This window comes from Dromiciops gliroides, chromosome 1, assembly GCF_019393635.1.
Source record: "Dromiciops gliroides isolate mDroGli1 chromosome 1, mDroGli1.pri, whole genome shotgun sequence".
Lineage (NCBI taxonomy): Eukaryota > Metazoa > Chordata > Mammalia > Microbiotheria > Microbiotheriidae > Dromiciops > Dromiciops gliroides.
This window is the reverse complement of record NC_057861.1, coordinates 493,043,120-493,066,734: the sequence shown is the minus strand read 5'-3', so window position 1 is coordinate 493,066,734 and position 23,615 is coordinate 493,043,120. Positions and strand designations below refer to the sequence as shown.

The following is a 23,615-nucleotide window of genomic DNA, read 5'->3' as shown; positions in this document are numbered from 1 at the left end:
TTAACATGCCATAAGTAAGTATGAACATAGTAGTTGTCACTAAAATTGAATGCAATATTCATATTTTTTAAATTGAACTTTTAACCTTCAGTCATCTATAAAGGAGAAACATTGAAATAAGGAAAGAAAAGGTGAGTCAAAGTTTGTATTTTTAGTTTTTCTTTGTACTTTTGCTACATTCATTTTTAAAACTGTCTTTATTTAAATTCAGAAATTCTACCATTTTGGGTAAGAGGCCATTCATTCAGCAAATAGCAGAGATGTCACCTCGAAAACATATTGTAAATAAAAATTTTAAATTTAAATAGTCATTAACTTTATAGTGATCTCTACTACACTATCTTTACTTCTTGGATATCATTCCAAATACATGACCTCCTGGTAAACACCCCTAGTCATAAGGAGTAACAGTATTTCAAGTTCTGGGTACATAAAAGCAGACATTCACTCAATGAATTGACCAAAATTGAACATCAATGTCAGAATCTACCACTGGCTTAAGAAGTTATTAGAAAGTCAAAAGTCAAAACCCATAAAATCTGTGCTTTTCTTGTTCTGTTCTGTTTTACCCGTATGTTCATCTACCCAGAAGCATTTAACATCTAGTAGGATAAAAGTTGGTAGGAAATCAGTGATGCGAGATTGCTTCATGTTACTCTTTGTATTCCCAATGCCAAGAAAATTACAATGCCTTGCAATACACATTTATTGAACTGAATAACTGAACTGGATATTTAATGATCAATATTTATTAAATGCCTAATGTGTGTCTAGCATACTGAGTTTTAGTCCTGTGCACATAAAGAAGTTATCTCTATTCTTTTCCCACCATCACTGTGAATATAATGAATCATAAAATGCAGAAACAGAGAAGATAATAATTAGAATGGCTGAAATACTGCCTTTTAGGTCTCTTCTAATTCTGAATCTATTAGTCTATGATACATTCTTAAAAGTCTTGTTAAGAAAATGTCAGAAAATCATAATGGCAAATTTTCTGTTATGAAAAGATAAAATTCTTTTGAATATTTTGTTAATACAAAGATTATTTCATTGATTAAGTTATAAATGTGTTAATTCAATTAGAATTTATCAGGTTCCTATTATGATCAAGAAAACTCGCTAGGCCTTTCTGGAGATACAAAAATGATATAACTATTACAAATTAAAGCCAAGTAATTTCTCACAAAAACATTTAAAATACATTTATTACCTGCTGTTATGTCACTCTGTTGTTTTCCTAGTTTGAAGAGATTCAGTCTAATTTTTCCATCATGAAGATAGAGGAGGAGACTTCCTGATGAATGCTGATGAAAGTTACTGGACAGCAAAAGTCCCATTTTGTTCCAAGTGCGAAATTGAAAACTCACAGATAACTCATCCTGCCCAGAGGAGCCAGGTAGTGCTAGGTAGCTGCCAGAGCCCAAAAAAGTGACTGGAACCATTTGTGGTTGTGAACAAGAAAATGACACATTTCCCTAAGAATGAAATAAAGAAATATAGTATTGAGATTCCACAATGGTATTTTGGTCTCAGTGATACATTTTAAAAATATAAATGCTTAATTGATGCTTTAAAAAAAAATATTGTCACTTCTCAATAGCAGTTCTTTCTCCTCAACTTGTTTCCCTCCCTCAACTCTGGCAGTTACAGTTTACACAAAAGAAACTGGCCCACTGGCTTTGTCTGACAACATATATATAGTTTTATGCAGATGCACAGACAAGCATTAACTTCATGAATGGAATCGATCCCTATGTAGATAGAATCAACCCAGATGCCTGACATGAATCTTAGGATGGCATAGTTAACTCTCCTTATCATTCTTATCTGTCGTAACTATTTTAGGCAGGGATATTTTGCTATTTTCCATATGAAGTCCTGACTTTCTTATTTCCAAACCTTCGCTAATGCTATAACATTGAATTCCCCAAGCTAAAGTAACTATGTTTACATACATATCTACTGATTTACCACATATACATATTTATGCATAATACATTACCATAGACATATGTATATAGTAATATTAAGCATGCATTAAAATAGACATTGAGCTCATATTATGCATGTATATAAATGTGTGAATATGTTATATGCACATGTTTATGAGTACACAGACACATGTATGTGTATGTATATATACATATTATATGGGGATGCTTATATCTGCATTATATATTTATACACATATGTATATGCATGTGTTTATACTCCATATCTAGCTCAAGATTAGTTTTCAGTATACCCTTTGATCCATAGCACAAGTGCCCTTTATATCTTCATTAAATGACTTTCTGAAGTTTAATATGTAAATCTTACCTTTTTAAACCATTTTAATTTGTAAATCAGTTTTAATTGTGCCAGGATAACTCTTTATTAAAAAGAAAACATGACCAAGTCTACCCATTCTTAAACAAAAAGCATTCACTTGATCTTACCAAAGGATTACCAAGGAAATAAATTATATTGAAATGAAGATGTATTTTTTCCACCATTCAGGTTTATTATCCCTTCCTTCAAAATCTATTCAGATTTCCCTAATGTTCATATTCATTCATTCATACTCTCTGTCTCTCTCTGTCTCTCTGTCTCTCTCTCTCCCTCTCTCTCTCCCTCCATTTCTCTCTCTGTCTGGCTGCCCACACCCCCTTCAACTCCTTATCTTTCTGCCTAGCTGCTTTCAAGAACCAGTTCACCTTCAACAGGAGACCTATGCAAGTTTCTCTCCCCTTTCATCTCTCCCATCCCAATTGCTACTGCCTTCCCCTCTTTTTTTTTTTTTACAAAACTAACATTTTATTTTTTCCCAAATATATGTTAAAATTTTTTTAACTTTTTTTTGAGTTTTGAGTTCCAAATTCTATCCCTCCCTCCCCTTACTCCCTCCTTAAGATGGTATATTACTATCAATTCTATATAAAGTATATGTACCTCCTTATTTACATTTTGTCTCCCCCATTAGAATGTGAGCTCCTTAAGGTAATGGACTATTTTTGCCTTTTTTGTATCCTCAAAGTTTAGCTCAATATCTTTCACATATTGAAATTCTTAATTAATACTTGTAATTGACTTTTTCTCTCCTAAACTGAAGATTGAAGAACTCTTTGGAACTTTGAATAGAATTCAATTTGATATGTTTTGTAAATTTAGCTTTTTTCTATATAGGTTACACCCATATTCCTTTTAAATATATAATAATGTTAATTTGTTTTCTTTTCTCCCCCCTCCCCTACCCTAGAGATGGCTACAATTAGACACAAATAGGTATATATGTATAAAATTATTCTATGCATACAATTATTTATCACTCTTTCTCTGGATGCAGATAGTCTTTCTTCATATGTCCTTTATAGTTTATTTGGATATTTATAATAGTAATGTTCTAAATCATTATTTATTAGAAAAATGCAAATTAAAACAACCTTGAGATATCATTTTACATCTACCAGATTGATTAAAATGACAGAAGGGGAAAGTGATAAATGTTGGAGGGGATGTGGAAAAAGTGGGACATAAATTCATTGCTGGTGGAATTGTGAACTCATCCAGTCATTTTGGAGAGCAATCTAGAATTATGTCCAAAGACTTATTAAACTGACTATGCCTTTTGACCCTGCAATACCACTACCGTATAGGGATTTTTAAGCAGAATATACCTGTATACACACTAACAGAGTTTTTATTTGGAGTAGAAGCTACAATTAGTATAGTGTGTTGTATTAAAAAGTAGGTTGTACTTGAAATTAGGAGGCCTATGTTTTAATTCCTAACTTTCATCCTTTTTAGCTATGTGACTATGGGCATCATTTACTTTCCTTAGATTGTCTCCTCATCAACAAAATGGAAATAATATTTTCATTAACTCATAGGAAAATTTGTGCTAATTTTAAAACACACATAACTATATGGTATTTAAAACAGGCTTCATTCATTTATATTTAAAACCATGAGATAAAGTATAGCAATTTTTCTAATATATGAATCTAAAATACTGAGCATGAAGAAAAATTATGTAGTCTCTAAGGTGGGGAAACAGCAGATAAGGTGAGGGTTCAGGGTTTCAGGTGGTCTTATGGTGTCATATATTATTAGGAAGAGCATTTTATTGCTGTTATTCAGTTGTCCAACTCTTTGTGACCCCATTTGGGTTTTTTGGGGCAGATAATACTGGAGTGTCTTGCCATTTCCTTTTCCATCTTATTTTACAGATGAAGAAACTGAGGCAAACAGGGTTAAGTGACTTGATAAAGTCACACAGGTAGTAAGTGTCTGAAGGTAGATTTAAAGTCAGGGAGAGTTAAGTACAGATATTATCTCATGGAGATAAGTTTTCCTGATTCCAAGCCTATCCAGGCCATCTAACTACCCCCAGAAGGGAATATAAGGATAAGTAAATAAGCAGAGGTTACAAAAATAGGGTGCAAAGATACAATTGCTAAACACAGATCAAGGACACACACACTGATGATCCTAAGTGAGTCCAGTGCTCCTCCTTCTTGTCTCCTTTTTCACTTTATAATCCTGGCTGGCACAAACTATATGGATGAAGGACCTTTCAGAATTGAGGAAACAAAAAGTTTCCAATATTCATGATATTATATGTCACTTGGATTGCCAGGTGCTACATAGCCTGCAAAAAACCTTCTGGTAAGCATGAAACATGTCTTTCTGCTCCAACTGCCAGTGATCAGGGTGTACTAGTCAACTATAATCATTAGTTGACCTGCACCTTAAATACTAAGGGCACCGTGACTAAGACTTTTTTTCTTTTTTGATTACCATAGAGTCTGCTCCCTCCTTTGTGCTGTGCATAGGCCTGGTCCTAGCCTAAAAAAGAGAGAAAGGTTTCTATCTGGGCTTTTGACAAGACCTTCTTTTCCTCACCAATGAAAATAAATTTACCTTGTTATAGAGCAAAGTCAGGTACCACTATAACAGCTAGGATACTGTAAGGGGCTAAAATTCTAGCTATTATGTCTAAAATCTAATGAGTAGTTGCCCAAAATTAGAAGCTTTAGCAAGAGTTTAGACTTTTAAATATTTATTAAAGTGCAATCAGAATTTGGTGAAGAGAGAGAGAGGTAAAAATCTAACTATCTCTAAGAGACCCCAGCATCCAACTCCCCACGCCAAGGTCAAGAACCCAAGCAAGGAACGCTTCCTCGGCTACTCCCAGAACCTCTTATGAAACAGAAAAAAGGGCCATCCACACATACATAGCTCCAAGCTAATTGGCTGGTAACTTTGATTGACACAACTAACAGGCAGTTCTATAGATGTAAGTTCTGGATGCTGGGCAACTTCCAGATGCTAAAGTCACATGGTTTCTAAATTACATGCTTTCTTTCTCCTCATGAGAGAGCTTCCCTGCAGTATCTTTCCAGTAGGGGCTGTCATTCCAATTCTCACAATACAAAGAAAGGGAAAAAGCAGACACAGCTCTCAAGGAATTCCTGCAAACTACCATGTACAAGTAAGACATAGCCAGGATTAATTGAGGAGGGGGTAATCTCAGAGGGAAGGCACTAAGATTAAGAAGCACTAGGAACGATATATTGAAAAAGATGAGACTTAAACTGAAACTTGAACAAAGACAGAAGTAAGAAGACAGATAAGGAGGGAGGACATGACAGGGATGTGAGATAGGTGTGAACACAGTCCACATGGGGAGACACAATGACCTGTGGGAGGAAGAATAAGAAGGCCAGTGTTACTGGATAGCAAAATATGTGAAGAAGAGTAAGGTATAAGAAGAGGGGAGGTTTTGAAGGACTTTAAAAGCCAGAGGATTTTATATTTGACTGAGTATATATTGTGAAAATCTTACAAAAAAAAAAAGATAATGACATATTACCACCTGCCTCAGAGCTAAAGGCCAAGGTATTCCTAAGAAAGATAATTCTATACATGCCAAGTGCAGTTAGTTTCTGATGTACTTCATTTAATAATAATAACAATAATAATAATAATAATAACTATTATTATTATAATATAACAAGGATGTTCAAGTTAAAGACAAGGGGAGGAGGAGGTTAAAATGACTGTGAGGTACAGACAAAAGAAAAAATAATAAGACATTTTTTAAAGGGAGAGAGGAAAGGAACAGTTGCCTCCGAAAAAGATCTCTTAAAGGAAGTGATGCACCTTGAAGAGGTGAAGATTCAAAGGGGCAGAGGTGAAAGGTAGTAGATGTCAGGCATAGAGGAGAGATACTGGTACAAACAAATAAAAATTAGACATGGAACATCTTGTTGAGGGAGCCTCAAGTAGAGCAGTTTGACTAGAATGGAGTGTGTATTTGTATGTATAATGCAGAATAACTTCAATTTTGCTTTGGCAGTCTGAATAAATATATCTAATTTTCATAATGAAATGAATTCAGACATGCATTCTCTAGAAGAATACAAATTGGAATTAATATGTCTCCTAGAATGGTTCAAAAATATACTTCATAACAGTTGAATATTAAAGCATTTTAAAATTTTAAAGCAAATCTCAGCTTTTCATGACTCTAATAATCGAAACTTCACAGTAACAGTGAAAAAGCCACCATAGGTCTCAAACTTTAGAGCAAGTAAAGATCTTAGAAATTATTTCATCTAAGCCACTTAATTTTCAGGTGAGGAAACTGAGGCCCAAAGAGGTCATCTGATTTGCATAAGGCAGCACAGTGAGTTTGAGGCAAAACTCAGATAGGAACCAAAGTCTTCTGACTCTGAGCCTGAAATTCTCAGTATTCTACTACTGCACTCCTCTGCCAGAATTTAATATTAAAGTACTATACTTTAGTTCAGCCAATATTACTACTTTGGGAAAATGTGTAGTAGTAACAGTTTAATAATTCCTAATTGATATTAATTTATTGGCAACTACCATACCAAATTGATAGGTTTGTCATTTTATCAATGAATGATTCTTAGTTACTGTCTGGAAAATGAGGATTATTCTCTATTTTGGTGATTAGAGCCTAAATAAAGAATTAGGGAAATTATACAGGCAGAAAAACTGGCCTACTGGAAGCAATAACAATAAATCCAAGAAAAATGCAACCTATGACATAAAGGAAAATTTAAATCTCTTTTTGGTTCCTTTTTATGTGGAAATGAAGAACCTGTCTCATAAACTACTGTAACCTGGCTGGGACTGCTTTCTTTCCCCAAGGTGTTACCATGGTAACTTAATCAGCCAGCTGGGTCACTACCAAAAGTCCAGGAAGATGCCACACATAGTTCCCTAGGTTCCAGGCGTTTTCTCCTACACTTAAGACTTATTTGAGTCTCTTTGTTTTCAAAAACCAAAGGGAAAAGCAGAGAAAATTGCTGATAGAATATAAGACTTTTAGACAACACACTCTATCAAGAATCTTGGAGTTGGAAAGGGACCTTGAATTCTACTTTTATTCACTCCATACTAGAACAAGAATCCCTAATAAAACATATTTAATAGGTGGTCATCCACACTTTGCTTAAATATTTCTAGGAAAGAACAGTTTTGATTCCATCTAACTATACTATCATTTATCACACATCTCTACATTTTGTCACCAACAGTATCAATGAAAGACTTTGTTAAATGCTTTGCTAAAATCCAGGGAAACTGGACTTTTGGTTAAGATACTGAAAGTTTGCAGAGAAACCTAGTTCTTCTGCATAAACCCCAGAAAATATCTGAAAATAACTCCAGAAGGACCAGTGACACAGAAAATTGAAGAGTAACCATACAAGATGGCCAGTGCAAATCTTGTAGAACTAGGGAGAACAACAACAACATAGAAAGCAGTGCAAGGTCAGGCAAGTGGACAGAAACTGGAAAAAATATGGAGAGTAATTGTGTTAGGTCAGCCAGTTCAACCATCACATTGAATGGAAGGTCTGGAGGAATCTTAAGATTGCAAAGGCTCCAATAATCATTAACTTGAAGCCATATCTAGATAGTTGGAACATAGATGGTAGAAGTATAACCCCTAAATTACAACATAGAAAGACAAAACATGGCCACATGCTTCTGGGAACCATAGAAGTTGACAGAACAGAAACTGAATGGAGTCCTTAGGGACTCCAATGTAGGGTATAAGTACTCTCTATTTTTGTTTCAGTTTTGAAATGATTATGTAAAGTAAAGTTGTATTTGTCATTTAAAAAAAAAAAGTTGACAGAATCGCTTCATTTCCTGAGAACTAAAGACAAAGGTTTCCATGCAACAGGCCTAAGAAAAGTCATAAGCCACTGGATCAAGGTAAGAGACTGTACCAAATCCCATTTAGGATCATGTCAAAAGAAGGAGACAGTATGGTTTTAAAACCAGGAGTCTGAAACCAGAAAGTGAGGTAGAGAGTGGGGTCTAATACCAAACAGTCAATAATGGCAATAGCAGTGGCATCCAGTCTACAGCCTTTTGGTGGTAACAATAACAGCACTTCAGGATTTTCAAAGCACTTTATAAATGTTAGCTCATTTGATATTCACAACAACACAGAGGTAGTTGCTAATATAATCCTTACTTTACAAATGAGAAAACTGAGGCTGAGGGAGGTTATAAGACTTGCCTGGGGTCACATAATTTTAGGTCTGAGTCAGGATTTGAAATCAGTTCTTCAGACTCCAAATCCATTGCTCTATCTACTATACCACTTAATTTGTGGTACTGATGAAGTACATCTTGTAAGAGTTAATGATTTACATGAAGTCTTGGAAATTTAATGAAAATCTCTTTAGACTAAAAAGGAAAAGAAAAGAGAAGAAAGAAGAAAAGGAGGGAAAAAGGAACTAAAAGGGAAAAAAGCATTTATAGATATTCACTAAGCTTGAGACCATAGGAAGAATATCATAAAGATTCCCAGACATACAGGAAAAAAAATGTTAAGAAAGGCCCTATAATAAAATACATAGCTTCAGACATCTATATAGAAATGTAGAGTACAGGTAACAAGTAAAATGAAGTAGAGATCCTAAAACAAGGAAGTAAATTTGTCCCCATACATATCTCTGAGATGAGATGGGTGGAGGGTGGAGGAATGATCTTTCCCACAGCAGGATGCAACCCATGAGCTCATGGATTCCTAGGCAAATTCTATTTTTATCTTCTTTCCTTTGGCAAAGGGCATTATAAGATGTCACAAATTGCCTTGTATCCCCTCCTCTCCCCATCCTGGGCACTTGAGCAACAAGTCACTGGCTACTACATCAAATATAGCAACAACTGTGGTGGTGAGAAAGGCAACAGAATGGATGAGAGGGAAACAGTTGCCCACAAAGAAATAAGCAGAAAGAAAAGAGCTTACTTGACTATACTCAGTGGAAGTGAAATATAAAATTGCTAATGGGAAATTTCATTGCAAATGCCCCAAGGAGGCTTACATATTAGCCTCTCAACTGATTATAATTGTTTTATGATTCATTATTGCTTAGCCCCTCTCCTTTCTGTTTGGGAATAAAATGATCTGTTTACACCTGATTCCAGGTTGCATTCTGGGAGACTTTTCATTTCTTTTCATTTCTTCCTCCTTGCTGGGGAGAATCCTTTATATTAGGACAAAATTGGAATTGTTCCTCAGAAATGTGAGGGTCGATTAGAATTGGAAGCACAGGGAGTTAGTTTCTTTGTGAATACAGGCAACTCCAAAGCACTTAACACTAAGGCAAATCATGAGGGTAAATAATGGAGGATTGGCAAAAGTCACCAGCCTGTGAGGATTCAGTCTAGCAGATTTTGCATATTTGCTGTGCTAGAGAGACCACTGTCAAACTTTCCTAGTACTTTGTAATTTCTACAAGTAAGATCCTAAATGGTCTGGTTTTCTTTTGAATAGCTTTTTAGCATCTTTACCTCCAGAATTATCACTGTCAACTCTTTGTCAGAACTTTTCACTTTGTCTTCACCTTAACAGCCACAACTTCCTTTCTCTTGTATTGTCAGCCTTTTATCTTGTGTTACCTACTTATTTCAATTATGTTATTTTACCAACTTCTTTTTTCTCTTTGAGTCCAGCTTACTCTTCTTCTCAGGCTCCCACTCCCCATCTTAAGTTCATCACTTTCTCTTTCTACTCTTTCTTCTTTACCTTCCGTTCCACCCCATTCTCATTTCATTCATTAGTCCTGCTAGATTGCAAGTCCTTTCCATTGTCCTCCTCCAATTGGTCAAGATCTCTCATATTTCCCCTCCATAAGTTCTTCATAGTTATGCAAACACTCCAAATCTCCTTTATAATTACTTTCCCTTCTGTTTTAGCTCAATTACTTCCCTTGTTCCTCCCACAACTTCCCAGGGAAACTGGAAATAGAACATTATTAGATGAAATGGGCAAGATATGAGTGACCATCTTATATAATAGAAAAATAAGGCCTCTTTCCCTTCTTTCACTTTCAATTTTTCTCCCTGATTCTTTTCTTACCCACCACCTGGTATCCCCATTCCCTTTCCCACCTTCCACTCTTTTAATTTCTTACCATGATGTAGATCTGAGGTTTCTGTCTCTTGGCCAAATTGATGATATTAACTCCATTACAATACAGATTTTCAAAACAGCCATGGAAATTCCTATGGGAAAGTGATACTGATTTTCCAGCTGCTAGAGTCCCTCCAAAGCTGAGCTTAGAAAGAAAGCAGACATCAATAAAACCAATTAATAATTTTTCTGACAACTTATTTCCTACATAGACAATAAACATTTCAAAGATAGGCAACAAGAATCACACATTGTCCAGATATCCATTATTTTGCTTTATGGCCTTTCACTGTTGTCAGATGTGTTCATATCAAACAAAGGTTAAGTATTACAAATAAAGGACAGATTCATTGGCCTTCTAAATACATGTACATAGGAACTCCTTTAATAACATATATTTTAGAGGCCAGCATATCCCCTATATTAGAGGCTTTCGTATGATACCAGGCTTTTATTGGATGCAGTTACTTGGTGAGTAATAGGTTGGGGGTTGGTGTTGCTCATCATATATCAGGGTAATAATAAACCATATCTGGACAGGATTATGATGTATATACATTTCAGTCTGTGTGTAAAATTGTAAGCTGTTGCCCTTTGCCAATCCATTGATAAATTAGTTCTATTTGACTGTGGTAAATCGGACACACGGCTGAAATGTTCATTTCATTTTATTTGTCAAGGCCATTTCATGCCTCATGAACAATAGGACTTATATTTCTGGTTTCCATAAAGATGAGCAGCAAAGGACTGGACTGAGAACATATTACGTCTTGGTGCAAAGTAGGCACACTTGAAAATGTTCTCAGTTCTTTAAAAAAAATCTAAGAAGCTCTATATAAATCATATACTTCTTTTTCTTTTTTTATCAAATAATCTAATTTGGATATGCTCTTGAATTCTTTGAGTTCTCATAGGTGACATATTATCAGGAGATCACTAAAACATGATGAAATTTGGGGGCAGCTAGGCAAAATGGATAAAGCACTGGCCCTGGATTCAGGAAGACCTGAGTTGAAATTGGGCCTCAGACACTTGACATTTACTAGCTGTGTGACTCTGGGCATGTCACTTTATGATCATTGCCCCTTGCAAAAAAAGAAAGAAAGAAAGAAAGAAAGAAAGAAAGAAAGAAAGAAAGAAAGAAAGAAAGAAAGAAAGAAAGAAAGAAAGAAAGAAAGAAAAAGAAAAGAAAAAGAAAGATGATAAAATTCCTCATGTTTGATTTAATGCTAGGGAGCTTTCCAAAAGAAAATATGTTTTGTTTTGTTTTTTAATTTTTTTTCAATATTGGTTTCTCATCATTTGTGAGATGTTTTCTGAAAATGAAATTGTGTCATTGCATTTTTGGATAAAAAGATTTTCTATAACAATAAAGTGCCACAATATTAGGCAATAGGAGCCACAATATAATAAAAATATATTTTTATTATTTATTCTATCTAAATAGAAATTTCAGCAAAAAAAAATTAGTTACAGTGAAAGGTTAATGCCATAAAATCTTATTTTGTTGTGCTTGTTGAATTGAATTTAAATCATAAAGTCTTTATTAAATGAAAGGTAATTTTCACACCTCATAATTTAGGTCCAAGTAATTGAATTCTCCCTTTGCATGAAAATGTTGAGTGTGTTTATCCACGGTAAAGTTTACTTGTTTATTAAAGTGCTCAATAAGGACAGAATGCCAGTGCTGATCATCCAAAAGGCTGCCCGTGGTGATGTTAATGAGGCTGTTAGTAGAATGCAGTTTAGTATCACCTTAAGAGAGGGGAAAAAACAAAAACAAAATCAACAACAAAAAAACACAGCTCCACTTAAAAATTACAGTTTCCATGTTGTGATTAAGTATTGATCATGGTGATTTTAATTTCTTTATTTTTCCCCAGGTTAAATATTGGTCAACTTGCCTTAAATAGGTATTAAATCTGGTACCCTTTAAACTGTTCTATTGCTACCTTCTTAGGTCTTTTCCTATATTCAATGTATTCTTGATATTTAAGAAACATTTAGACCAATAGATTTTAAGTTTAAGGACTAGTAGCCTTCATTTTGCTACTAAACAAAGAAGCTAGGTAGGAAGGTTCAGATCCCCTATATTAACACAACCAATTAGGTCAATAGTAACCTTTTCTCTCCAGGAGGGAGTCTGAATACCAAGTGAGCTCCCATTTTTACAGGTGCTCCAGTTCAACATGACTCAACATCAGTCCCCTAACCTTGAATAACACAGCAGTTCAATCGCCCCATTTTCTCCCTAAAATGCCTGGTCCTGCTGGACACATATAAGCCTACAAAATTCCACTGGATTTTATGGGTTTTGGTGTCCCCCGCCCCCAAAATGCCCCTCAGACCTCACCTTTTCCCATCATTCTTAACTGACCCATAATTGTGGTTATTTCTCCTCATTGAGGATGGCTTGCTGTGCTTTCTATATACTGACTTCCTTCTCTTGGCTTTCTGTTGGGGCACTCTACCCTACATTGCACCACATCTTAGAATCCCAAATCTTGTTCGAACTACATTAGGACAGTATATTAATGAAAAAAAAAAGTTTTAAAACTATTTACTCTTGAATTCATCATATTACAACAACATTATATGGATATCTTGTTATGAGAGCAGAACATGATCTATTTTTTAATATGACTAATTTCAATTAAAAATATAAGTAGAATACATAAATGTAGGAACCTGTCACAAATTTTAAAAGCTTTTAAATTGTTAAAAGAATAGATGCAAAAGTATTTAACAATATACAAGCATAGAGTGGGGTCCAGTTTTGTTGGCACAGTCAGGCACATTGAATGCCTATAATTATTAATGTAAGTAATATCTATTGAACCAGAGGATAATGTACCTTTTTTGTGTTTTTACCTGAATTAATGAATAAGAAGAGTTTTCCTTTTATTAATTCCAGTGTGATATAATCTCCATTTTGTCCCTTCCTATGGAACAGAATCCCATCACTTTCCATTGTTTTAAATTTAAAAGAAATTACATCTTTTAAGGGACTTATAGATTTTTCATCAAATCTGTAGAGCAGGAAACTTTTTCCATCAAAATCCACCACTTCAGATCCTAGAGATAAAGATATTAAAAGATAACTTTAAATATCAAAGTTTTTTTCTCTAATTAATGTAAAAATTTGTATGAAGACATGTGTAGACTCTCCTTACAGACTATAAGTCTATACCCTAAATGCATATACCTGTGATTATCTTTCCTTTTTAATCCATTTTCCCCATTTTATAAATTATGGTAAAATCTATTATCAAAAAATCTCCCTTTTATGTGCCTTAAATTTCTTGTGCTATAATTGTAATCAATTCATTTTCATTCAAAAGTGACTATTCTTTTACAAAAATCAACATCCATGATAAAAAAATAGAAAACCTAGAAAGCCCTCTTATCTATTACAAAATTAAATGATGTCCTCAAAACATTATGCTTCTTATCTAATGCTAAAAACTAAATTGACAGTGGACATTTTAAATAAATGGTCTATTTTCATGTATACTTATATGCCGTTCTACTTGCACACAACTCATAGCTGTTTTCGAAAGATTGTTCCAATGTATAACCTATTTTGATTTATGTAAATTGGGCTTTTTCAAGATTACTTCATCTATGTATATTATAAGATAGTTTTTTAAGACCTATTTTCATTCTTAACATTAGTACAAATATTGTCATAAAGGGGAACATGTACTTTATGTCTTTTCTATTGGCTTGTTAAAATACATTGTTTTTACAACTAGTAAAAGAACTGTTCTGTCATAGTAAGGTCACAACTTAGAAACTTCACTGTTCTTTCAATTTTTAAAGTTTTTGATCTAGTAAGTGTCAAAGTCACATATATTAAGTTCACCTCAGAAAGGGAGAAAAACATGTAAGACTGATAATATGAAATAACATCTATCAAAATAACTTACAGAATGAATAAGACACAAAGGAACTGATTTGAGGTATAGAAGCTCACAGTGCCTTTTACATTTCATAAGAAGAAAAAAGAAACTGCTCTTGAAAGATACTTTTATGAATAAATGAAGCTGTAAGGGAAACCCAGTAAAATAGTCAATTATTTTCCAAGTGTTTAGTGAGTGCTTTCCAGCCAGTAGAAAGTTGTATCTGTTTATCAACTTTATTTTGCTTGAGAAGAGGAAAAAGAAAAAGAAGGGGAAGGGAAAGGGGAAGAAAAAGGGGAAGGGGAAGAAGGAGAAGAAGGAGGAGCAGGAGGAGGAGAAGAAGAAAAAGAAGAAAGAAAGAAAACACCATATCTCATGTGCTTGAAATGTATTTAATTCAAATGATCCATTACATTTAAAAGAAATATTTATATTTACTACCTTGAAAACATTTATATTTACTACTTTCAAATATAGTTACACTTTGAGAATTCTAAGGTTTTATTTTTTCCATATCTTGGTAATGTATTTAGTACTTAAGAAGTATTTGTTTAAAAGGAATAAACATATTTTGCATTAAAAGTATCTTGATTGAAATATTACCCCATTATACAATTGATAGATATTTATAATGAAAATATGTCTATGTAAAATACAAAGGTTTCATTTGGGGGGGGCAGGGCACTGAGGGTTAAGTGACTTGCCCAGGGTCACACAGCCAGTTAAGTGTCAAGTGTCTGAGGCTGCATTTGAACTCAGGTCCTCCTGAATCCAAGGCCAGTGCTTTATTCACTGTGCCACCTAGCTGCCCCCATGTATCACATTTTTTGATGTTAAATTAATAGCAATGCAGTGTGTATATGTATCCCTCAAAGCAATAATAATAATGGTGTTTGTTTTTGATAAAACCCTTTTAGTAATTAACTATCAATAAAGTTTTCTCTAGAAAATGTCTATTTGATTCCTTCTGTCTACGGTTTCTTCTTCCTCTTCAATAGCAGTACTCTACAACAGCAATATGCATCATCTATGGCATCAAGTCTTTTCAATGAAGCATTTCCATCAGGCAAAATGGGGTACTAAAATATATCATACATAATTGAGTCATAAAGCTCTGACTCTAAAAAAGAGAAAAATCCTATTTTCTTTTAGAAGGTAGCTATCAGTGGCTAACCAGTATGTCTAGATTCAATCCCAAATCAGATTGCTATCAAGTTGCTTCTGGATGTTTAACCATACTTTCAAAATAACCAGAAGACAAATTGGAAAACCTGTAAAAATCACTAATGTGTAATATAATTGCTTGCGATTTAATTATGATAGTTCTATCATTTTCAGCGTGATATCATGGAAACTACTGCTAAATGGATGACCTATGCTTAATTCCTATCACTGACTGTGCCCATGGGACTTGGGGCTTTAAGCATTTTATTAAGACAGGGAATAACCCCCTGTCCTGGGTCCCCTCCATTAGGGTTAAGGAAGCCCAGATCATGAAGAAGAAAACTAGCTGGAGAGATCTTAGATGGAAATGGATTCCCCTGCTCAGAAGCCTTGAGGTTGCTGAGTCTCACACACGTATGTGTATGTATATGATATTATAAAATATTACATATAAATATATAATATACATAATGTTTGTATTTATACTATTTATCTAACAGAATTATCCTTGATTAAGTGCTACATAAATGGGTCTTTATTTATTTATTGTTACTAACAACAATGTTCATACCTTATTTCACTTTCCCACTTTGATGGAAGTACAAACACTTCATGCATGGATGAAAATTTCTACTTGTCTTTTCCCGGACCAATTTAATCCATAAACCCACAGGCTAGGGACCTGCAAGATTTTAGGGCTTTAAAACCTTGACAAAATTTCCAGGGCAAAGTCTGATCTCTGTCATCATTGTCTGAGTTCTATAAGTTCCAAACTTAGTTTTGGGTCTGAACAGCAGTAGACTACTGCTGGCCTCAGATCCTATCAGCCAGCTAGAAAATTCTGCTGGTTCAGAGTGAGAAAAGTGTAGGCTCCTTTTGGTGTGGAATTTCCTGCTCTGGTTATTCATCTGTAGGTTTCAGTAAGGCTAGAAATTAGAACTAAGACTCTGCTCTGCTCCAGGGAAAAGGGAGGTCTGACATACAAAACTACTACTTGTTTTTTATCCTTCATGGCCACATAGTCCAAGGTAATTATCATTCTTCACCTTGGACTGCCATTCCTAGGCACAGTTCTCTTCTTCCATCTGCTCTGGATCTATGACATGGAACTGGATAGTAAGCAACAGAGCTAATAGTTATCACATATTTCTACATGCTGCACAAAATCATACTCATGGATCGATGACCTATTTTGCCTTGGTGAACAGCCTTTCCCTGAGAGAAATTAATATTATATTGTTATATTAATAACTAATTATGAATTTGTGATATACTCTTTTCCTTTTACTTCTGTTAAAATGCAATTCCTGAAAAGGTCAGTCAATCTCTGAAGGCTAAGTCTGAGCAGTTGTTTTTAACCATCAAAGCACATGCTAGTTAACTAGTTTTGGTGGAGCTCCACCCAGGTATGAGACCTAATTTCTATTTAGAGTATAAACAGAGTTAAGTCTAACCAGCTTTTGCCTGAGGGAATAAACCCCTGTCCTTGGTCTCCTCCATTAGGGTTTATGGAAACTCAGATCATGAAGGAGAAAACTAGCTGGAGAGGTCTTAGATGGAAATGAATTCCCCTGCCCAGAAGCCTTGAGGTTGCTGAGTCTCATGATTAAGCCATGTTCTCAACAGGAGGAACCAAATACTTTTGTCCCACCTCCTCATTAAATGTCCAACTATCTGGGTTGATTTTCACTTGCCTGGGAGTGCCTTTTCAGAAGGGATTTAAGTTGTTTCAGGGTCTCCCTTGGGGTCTTTGGTTACCAGGAGAAACCAATGACCATCAGTTTATTGATTGCCAGCCAACCTAATTAATAAATTGATTATTAATTACCCAGAAACTCTTGTCTCTTGGGGTTTTCATTCATCACATCTTTGTGCAGGAATGTTTCTCAGAGAAGGAAATAGTAATTTCAAAAAAGTCAATAATAGTCAACATAGGGAGGGACAATATCTTATACTTGAAAGCACCATAGATGATGAAATAACATAAATATTTACTATTTTATACACATACATATATACATATACACACTGAATGACATAAACTGAATAAGAGGGAGAAGTTAGGTGGCACAGTAAATAAAGCACTGGGACTTAATATACAATGACCTGAGTTCAAATCAAGCCTCAGACACTTGCTAGCTTTGAGACCTTAGGCAAATAGCTTAGCCTCCTTTTGCCTCAGTTTTCTCACCTGTAAAATGGGGATAATAATAGCACCTATCTCCCAGAGTTGCTATAAGGATCAAATGAGATGATATTTGTATAACACCTAGCACATTCCTTGGAACAAAGTAAAAACTATATATGTGCTATATATGTGTCTTATTATTACTGCAGTTATTAAATAGAAGAAAAAATCATAGCAATTGGGCACTACAATATGCCCATTTCTGACTTAGTCAAATTTAACTAAACAATTCAAAAGTTAAGAAAATGAATGGAATTTTTGAAAAGTTAGATATGGAAGACCTCTGATTATGGAATGGGAATTCAAAGGAATATATAAATATACATGTATACACGTGTGCCTGTGCTAATACATATATATGTGTGTATAATACATATATATGTGTGTATGTGTATGTCAAATAAACATTTATTAGTCACTTAATATGTGCCAGACATTGTGCTAAGTACTGGGGATACCAAAAAAAAAAAAAGGTAAAAGACAAAACACAGTTCCTGTTTACAGGTCTAATAGGGGAGACAACATGAAAATAACTAAATAGAAATGAGCTATATATGGCTACTCTTTATTTTTGACAATGAGGGTTAAGTGACTTGCCCAGGGTCACACAGCTAGTAAGTATCAAATGTCTGAGGCTGGATTTGAACTCGAGTCCTCATGAATCCAGGGCCTGTGCTTTAACCACTGAACCACCTAGCTGCCCTGGAAACCAACTATATATAAGATAAATAGGAAATAAGTAAAAGGGGGAAAGTATTTGAATTAAGAAGAGTTGGGGGAGAGTTCCTTTAGAAGGTAAGATTTTAGTTGTGACTTTAAGAAAGCCAGGGAGAACAGAGGGTAGAGATGAAGAGGAAGAGAATTCCAGGAATGAGAGGCAGCCAGTGAAAATACTGTATCACAGAGTTAGTGAAAAAGTATAAGAAGATTGGAAAGGCAGAAGGAATGTAGGTTATAAAGGCATTTACCTTCCAAAAAGAGAATGCTATATTTGACACAAGATTTGGTAGGGAGTCACTGGAGTTCATTGAATGAGGGTGTGACATGGACAGATCTGCATTTTAGGAAGATCAGTATGATAGTGGAGCAAAAGATGGCATAGATCAGGATAAAACAATAGAAGGAAACCAACCAGAGAACTATGACAAAAGTTCAAACATTTGATGATTTAGGCCTGGGCCAGGGTGGTAGCAGTGTCAGAGTAGGTAAAAGTACATACGCGAAAGATATTACAAAATAAAAATGAATTCTTTATAAGCCAGAATACCTGACCTTGAAAAGAAAGAGATTCTGCAGAGATGATCTGATGAAAATAGAGTTCAAACAAGTTTTAAATACTGGATAATTATAATCAAATTAATGATTAACATTCCAGAGGATGAATTATGAAACATGCTACCCACCTCCTTACAAAGATGTAGCTGAGTGAGTGTACAGAAGACATAAATTCTTGGACACGGCTAATATGGGATTTGTTTGACTATTCATTTTTATTATACATTTCTTTTCTTCTTTTTTTTCCCATGGGGAAGAAGATGGGAGGGAAAGGAACTAATTTTAAGTTTTAGAAAGATTAGAGGTCTCCCAGGAAAATAAGACTTTTCAAGAAAGCTGAATGTCATAATTTAGGCAATAATACAATGAAACAGAACTTCTTAATATAGAAGGTAAAGTATTGTTCAAAAGAGTTTTTAGTTTGCTATCATAAATACAAAAAAGATATAAAAACAAAAGGTATGCCTAAAATATCAAAGAAAGAGAAAAAGAAAATAAGGCTCAGTTAAAAATGTTTCCCAAGAGTCCAACTCACCTCTATTTGTCATTAGAGCTGGAAGCAAACTTCAAGGCTACACCATCAAACTGCTTCATCTTATAGAGGAAGAAACTTATCCTTACTATCAGAGCAGGGACTAGAATTCAGGTCTCTCTCTGGCTCCCATCCCAGTGCTATTTTTAGTCAACTTATTGAAATTTGACTTTCTTTGATAGTTCTAAGGCCCCATGAGCACAGAGTCTCTTCCCAAGGACTAAGAAAACAGTTCTCTCAGTCTTTCCCAGGTTCCCTGTACCCCCAAGTTTACAAATTCTAAGTTGGAGAAACTACCAACTTCCTGAAGGAGGAGCAGGGGCCTAGGTCTCCTTCCCATCCATACACCCAAGACCTAGAGTTCATTTGTAGGACCATTGGCACATAGCTTACCTGAGGAAGGTCAGGTCAGGCTTTCCTCCAAGCCATTAAAAGAACTGGCTCACAGGTCCTGCCAGACGCAGCTTCTATATTATCCCACAGCCAACCTCCCTCTTTTCCTGAGGAACTCACAAAATCTGAGCAGAGAACCTTAACAAAGCTCTTCCTTGCTCTCACTAGCCTCATTAGTGGACTCTGTATCACCCTCCCTTTCTTTCTTAGAGGAGTTTAAGTTGTATCTTAGCCCTTCTCAATTTCTTGCTTTGGAGCAAATTTCCCATCCTGTACCAAAGCCCTCCATTCTACACTCTCTTATTCAGTGCTACTTTGTTTATCAAGCTAGCCAGGAAAAGCGAAGGGAGGAAATAATTATTTCAATGTTTAAACTATCTTAGTATGCATTTATGAAGATTCAGGCTTAACTTAAAGGCTATGCAAAATGAATCTCTTTTTAAGAAGCCTCTGTTTCCAATGCCACTGTATTATACTATGGATTAGGCGGGAAGGGGATACAGAGACAGAGAGAGGCACAGAGACAGAGACAGAAAGATTAAAGTTCTTAGTTCTTATTAGGGTACAAAGCTATATACCTCTGGATGTCAGTTCTCTTATGAGTTGAGTTACCATGTCAATTGGAAATTATCTAAATCCTGCTTGCTTAGTATCCCCATTTTATCTCACTATTTAGGAAAAAAAGTAAGAGCATAAAAGTGCTTTTGAAAAGCTTATAGTTGCAGTTACTATGTTTTGTTGTTGTTGTTGCTGTTTTGTTTTTTTGCAGGGCAATGGGGGTTAAGTGACTTGCCCAGGGTCACACAGCTGATAAGTGTCAAGTGTCTGAGGCCAGATTTGAACTCAGGTCCTCCTGACTCCAGGGCCAGTGCTTTATCCAATGCACCACCTAGCTGCCCCTTGCAGCTACTATGTTATCTATGGTTTCTTTTATCCTATGTGTCTTGAATAAAGGGTTGTTTCTTATATTACTCACCCGTGTCTAAAAATGCTTACTCTGGCTAGAATGTAGGCCTCTATTACAGAAAATATTGATATAAGTAGCAGATACTTGTTGTCTGCAGTGTTGAAGAAATATAATTCAGGTCCTTAGGTGATCACCATTTCTATATCCCAGAGATATGGCTTTACCTTCCTATGTTCAAAGCTGTGGCTCTCCATTTCTATCTTTTGTGTCACAATTTCCACAAGAGAGACAAGGGATTGAATCTGACATAAGATGCTCATTCTCTGAAAATGCTACCAGATCAGAATAATTATCCTCTCAGAGAGGTTCTGGAAGAACAGGCGAGACATTAAAGGTGTTCTTCTACATAATAACCATTTTATTGTAAACTGGGTCATTGCATTATAGAAATAGACCTAATAACTGAAAAAAAGTGTACAAACTAATTACTCCATACTATAAAGTTGATAAGTAGGAGATGTAGCCTTCAAAAGGAGGTTTTTTGGTTTTTAATACTATTCTATTGGGAATTAATTACTAGAATTGATATTTCAAAGTATTTATTTGGATGGAATACATTGAAAAAAAAAGAAATGTTTAATATGTTTGATATTCCATGTTACCATTCACATTCATGGAAATCTTAAAATAGAGCTGAAAGGAACTTTGAAAGTCTACCAATCCCAACTTCATTTTATGGAACAGGAAGCTAAGGTCTTAAGGAGTAGTGACTTTCCAAAGACCATGTATATAGTAAATAGTAAAGTAAGGATTCGAAATCAACTCTTTGTGACTCTAAGTCCAGTGTTTTCTCCTTTGTGGGATATTATCTTATCTATCTCTTAATGAGATCACTATGACTTGTTATATACTACCAAGTATCTTTCAAAACTAAAACTATATTCAACAATGAACAAAATATACTATGATTTAGAAAGTTGTTTAAAATAGTAAAACATAGAAGAAAGAATGTATGAAAATATTATCTAGGTGATTATGGAAAATCCATGACCTTGACTTCTGGGAAAGATGGTAAAATGAAGGATTACAACTGAGTCTAGTTCCCCTGATGTAGTTTTATCCATAATTAAAGAGGTAAGGAAATATACTATTAATTGAAACTTGTATTTCCTAGTCAAATACCATGATTCAACTTTCAGAATCTTCCATGCATGTTAGAGGGAACAGAGAAGTATAGAAAGAAGAGTAAAATGAAGTTTTGGTGCTATGGTGAGTGTACTTTAATTCAGAGGCTGCACCTCAGGGTAAAAAAAAAAAATCACCTAAAGCTGGAGTTGTCAAGTTTGTAGTTTCACTAAGAAAGAACATCCTCTCAAAGTTATGATCAAAGCATCCAGATGAAATTACTAGAATTTTCATTGCAGGATAGGGGGGTTCTTCTTGGAATATACATGTTTTTTTTTTTTGTTAAGATTTTCAAGCTTTTTGGAAGAAAAATGAAAAGTAATGGGTTCAGAAATATCTAGGACATGTGGTGTTTAAAAAGTTTAAGACAATTTCTGGGTTATTAGTCATTTTATTAATAATACTAGTATTTTAATAAAAAGAGGTCTGTGGCACTCTCAGATACCAAAGATAATCATTGTTCTGGGATCGTGGCTTATGTGCCCTTGGAAAAGAGGTGATGCTGAGTGACAATCCACTCTGAAAGGTTAATAATTAATGAGAAAATGAATATTACAATGAGGAACTGGACATATTCTAATGAAGTTTGGTTATGTCATTTACTTCTAAGTTACCCCCAGCCTTGGACAGTCTATTCAAAGAATTGAACTCTACCCAAGCCTGAGTACAGCTTCCCTGGATTGAGGTATGAACAAGATTGTTAAGAAAGTTAATCCAATCTCATTATCAGTAATATCCTTCAAGAGCCTGAACTTTGAAAGGAAGACTTTAGAAAAAGGAGGCACTCTGGTTCTTCCCAAGTCATTGGTTATGTATAATTTAAAATTCTAAATGTGGGTTCTAATCTGTCCCCCCAGTTTGGGGGGAAAGTGACTAAAATCACTGATAAACGAATTTAGGTTTTTTAAGGATTTATTGAAAGATAGCAAAAGAAAGAGAAAGATTGAGAACAGACTTCCTATAGCCTGGCAATCCTAGTTTTCCTAAACTCTCCTGTGAAGTACTGCCACCACACAGATCTCTGCAGTGAAAAAAAGACCGACCTCTCTGCAAAGCCTACAATTCCTCCTTCCTGTTTCCCTCCCAGAAATGGGAGGTTCTTCAAGCTGATTGGTTTACTGGGCCTGAAGGTGGTCAAAGTTCAAAGTTGTTAGCTTCTGAGAACAATTATTTTCTTAAGTACCCTTAAGTACCAGCCAGATGTGCTTACAGTCTAGTAAGCATCAACAGTCAGATAGATGCCTTAACTAATTCAATCAGTTTAAATCTCCAGGTGGGTCCCTGAGTATATGCTAAATACATTATCTTAAAACAGTTATTAATAATAATTTATCTCACAAGACTTCTATGATATGTTGTGAAGTGAACAGAAAGAAGAGAAAAACAATCAATAAGTATAATAACTTAAAGGGGAAAAAACTTTGAAATACTTAAGGAATTGGATCAATGCAATGAATTCAGAAGAATGAAGAATTATGACTCTCATCCCTTAAGAAAGAGTAAATGGACCAAAAATATGGAATAAGCCATATATATTTCCGACAGAAAATGCATGTCTTTTTTTTTCTTGATTATATTTACTTATTACAAAGAAAGATTTCTAGTTGAGGAGTTGGAAG

General features: G+C 34.8%; 1 protein-coding gene across 1 annotated transcript in view; it reads right to left on the bottom strand.

Annotated features, from left to right (window-relative positions):
- Nucleotides 1–23,615, bottom strand: part of LOC122735681 (contactin-associated protein-like 4) — a 583,309-nt gene that overhangs the window by 187,258 nt on the left and 372,436 nt on the right. Inside the window, 4 exon segments of the mRNA XM_043977415.1 lie at nucleotides 1,214–1,478; nucleotides 10,452–10,595; nucleotides 12,021–12,205; nucleotides 13,322–13,525. Of these exon segments, the coding sequence (XP_043833350.1) occupies nucleotides 1,214–1,478; nucleotides 10,452–10,595; nucleotides 12,021–12,205; nucleotides 13,322–13,525 (798 nt within the window).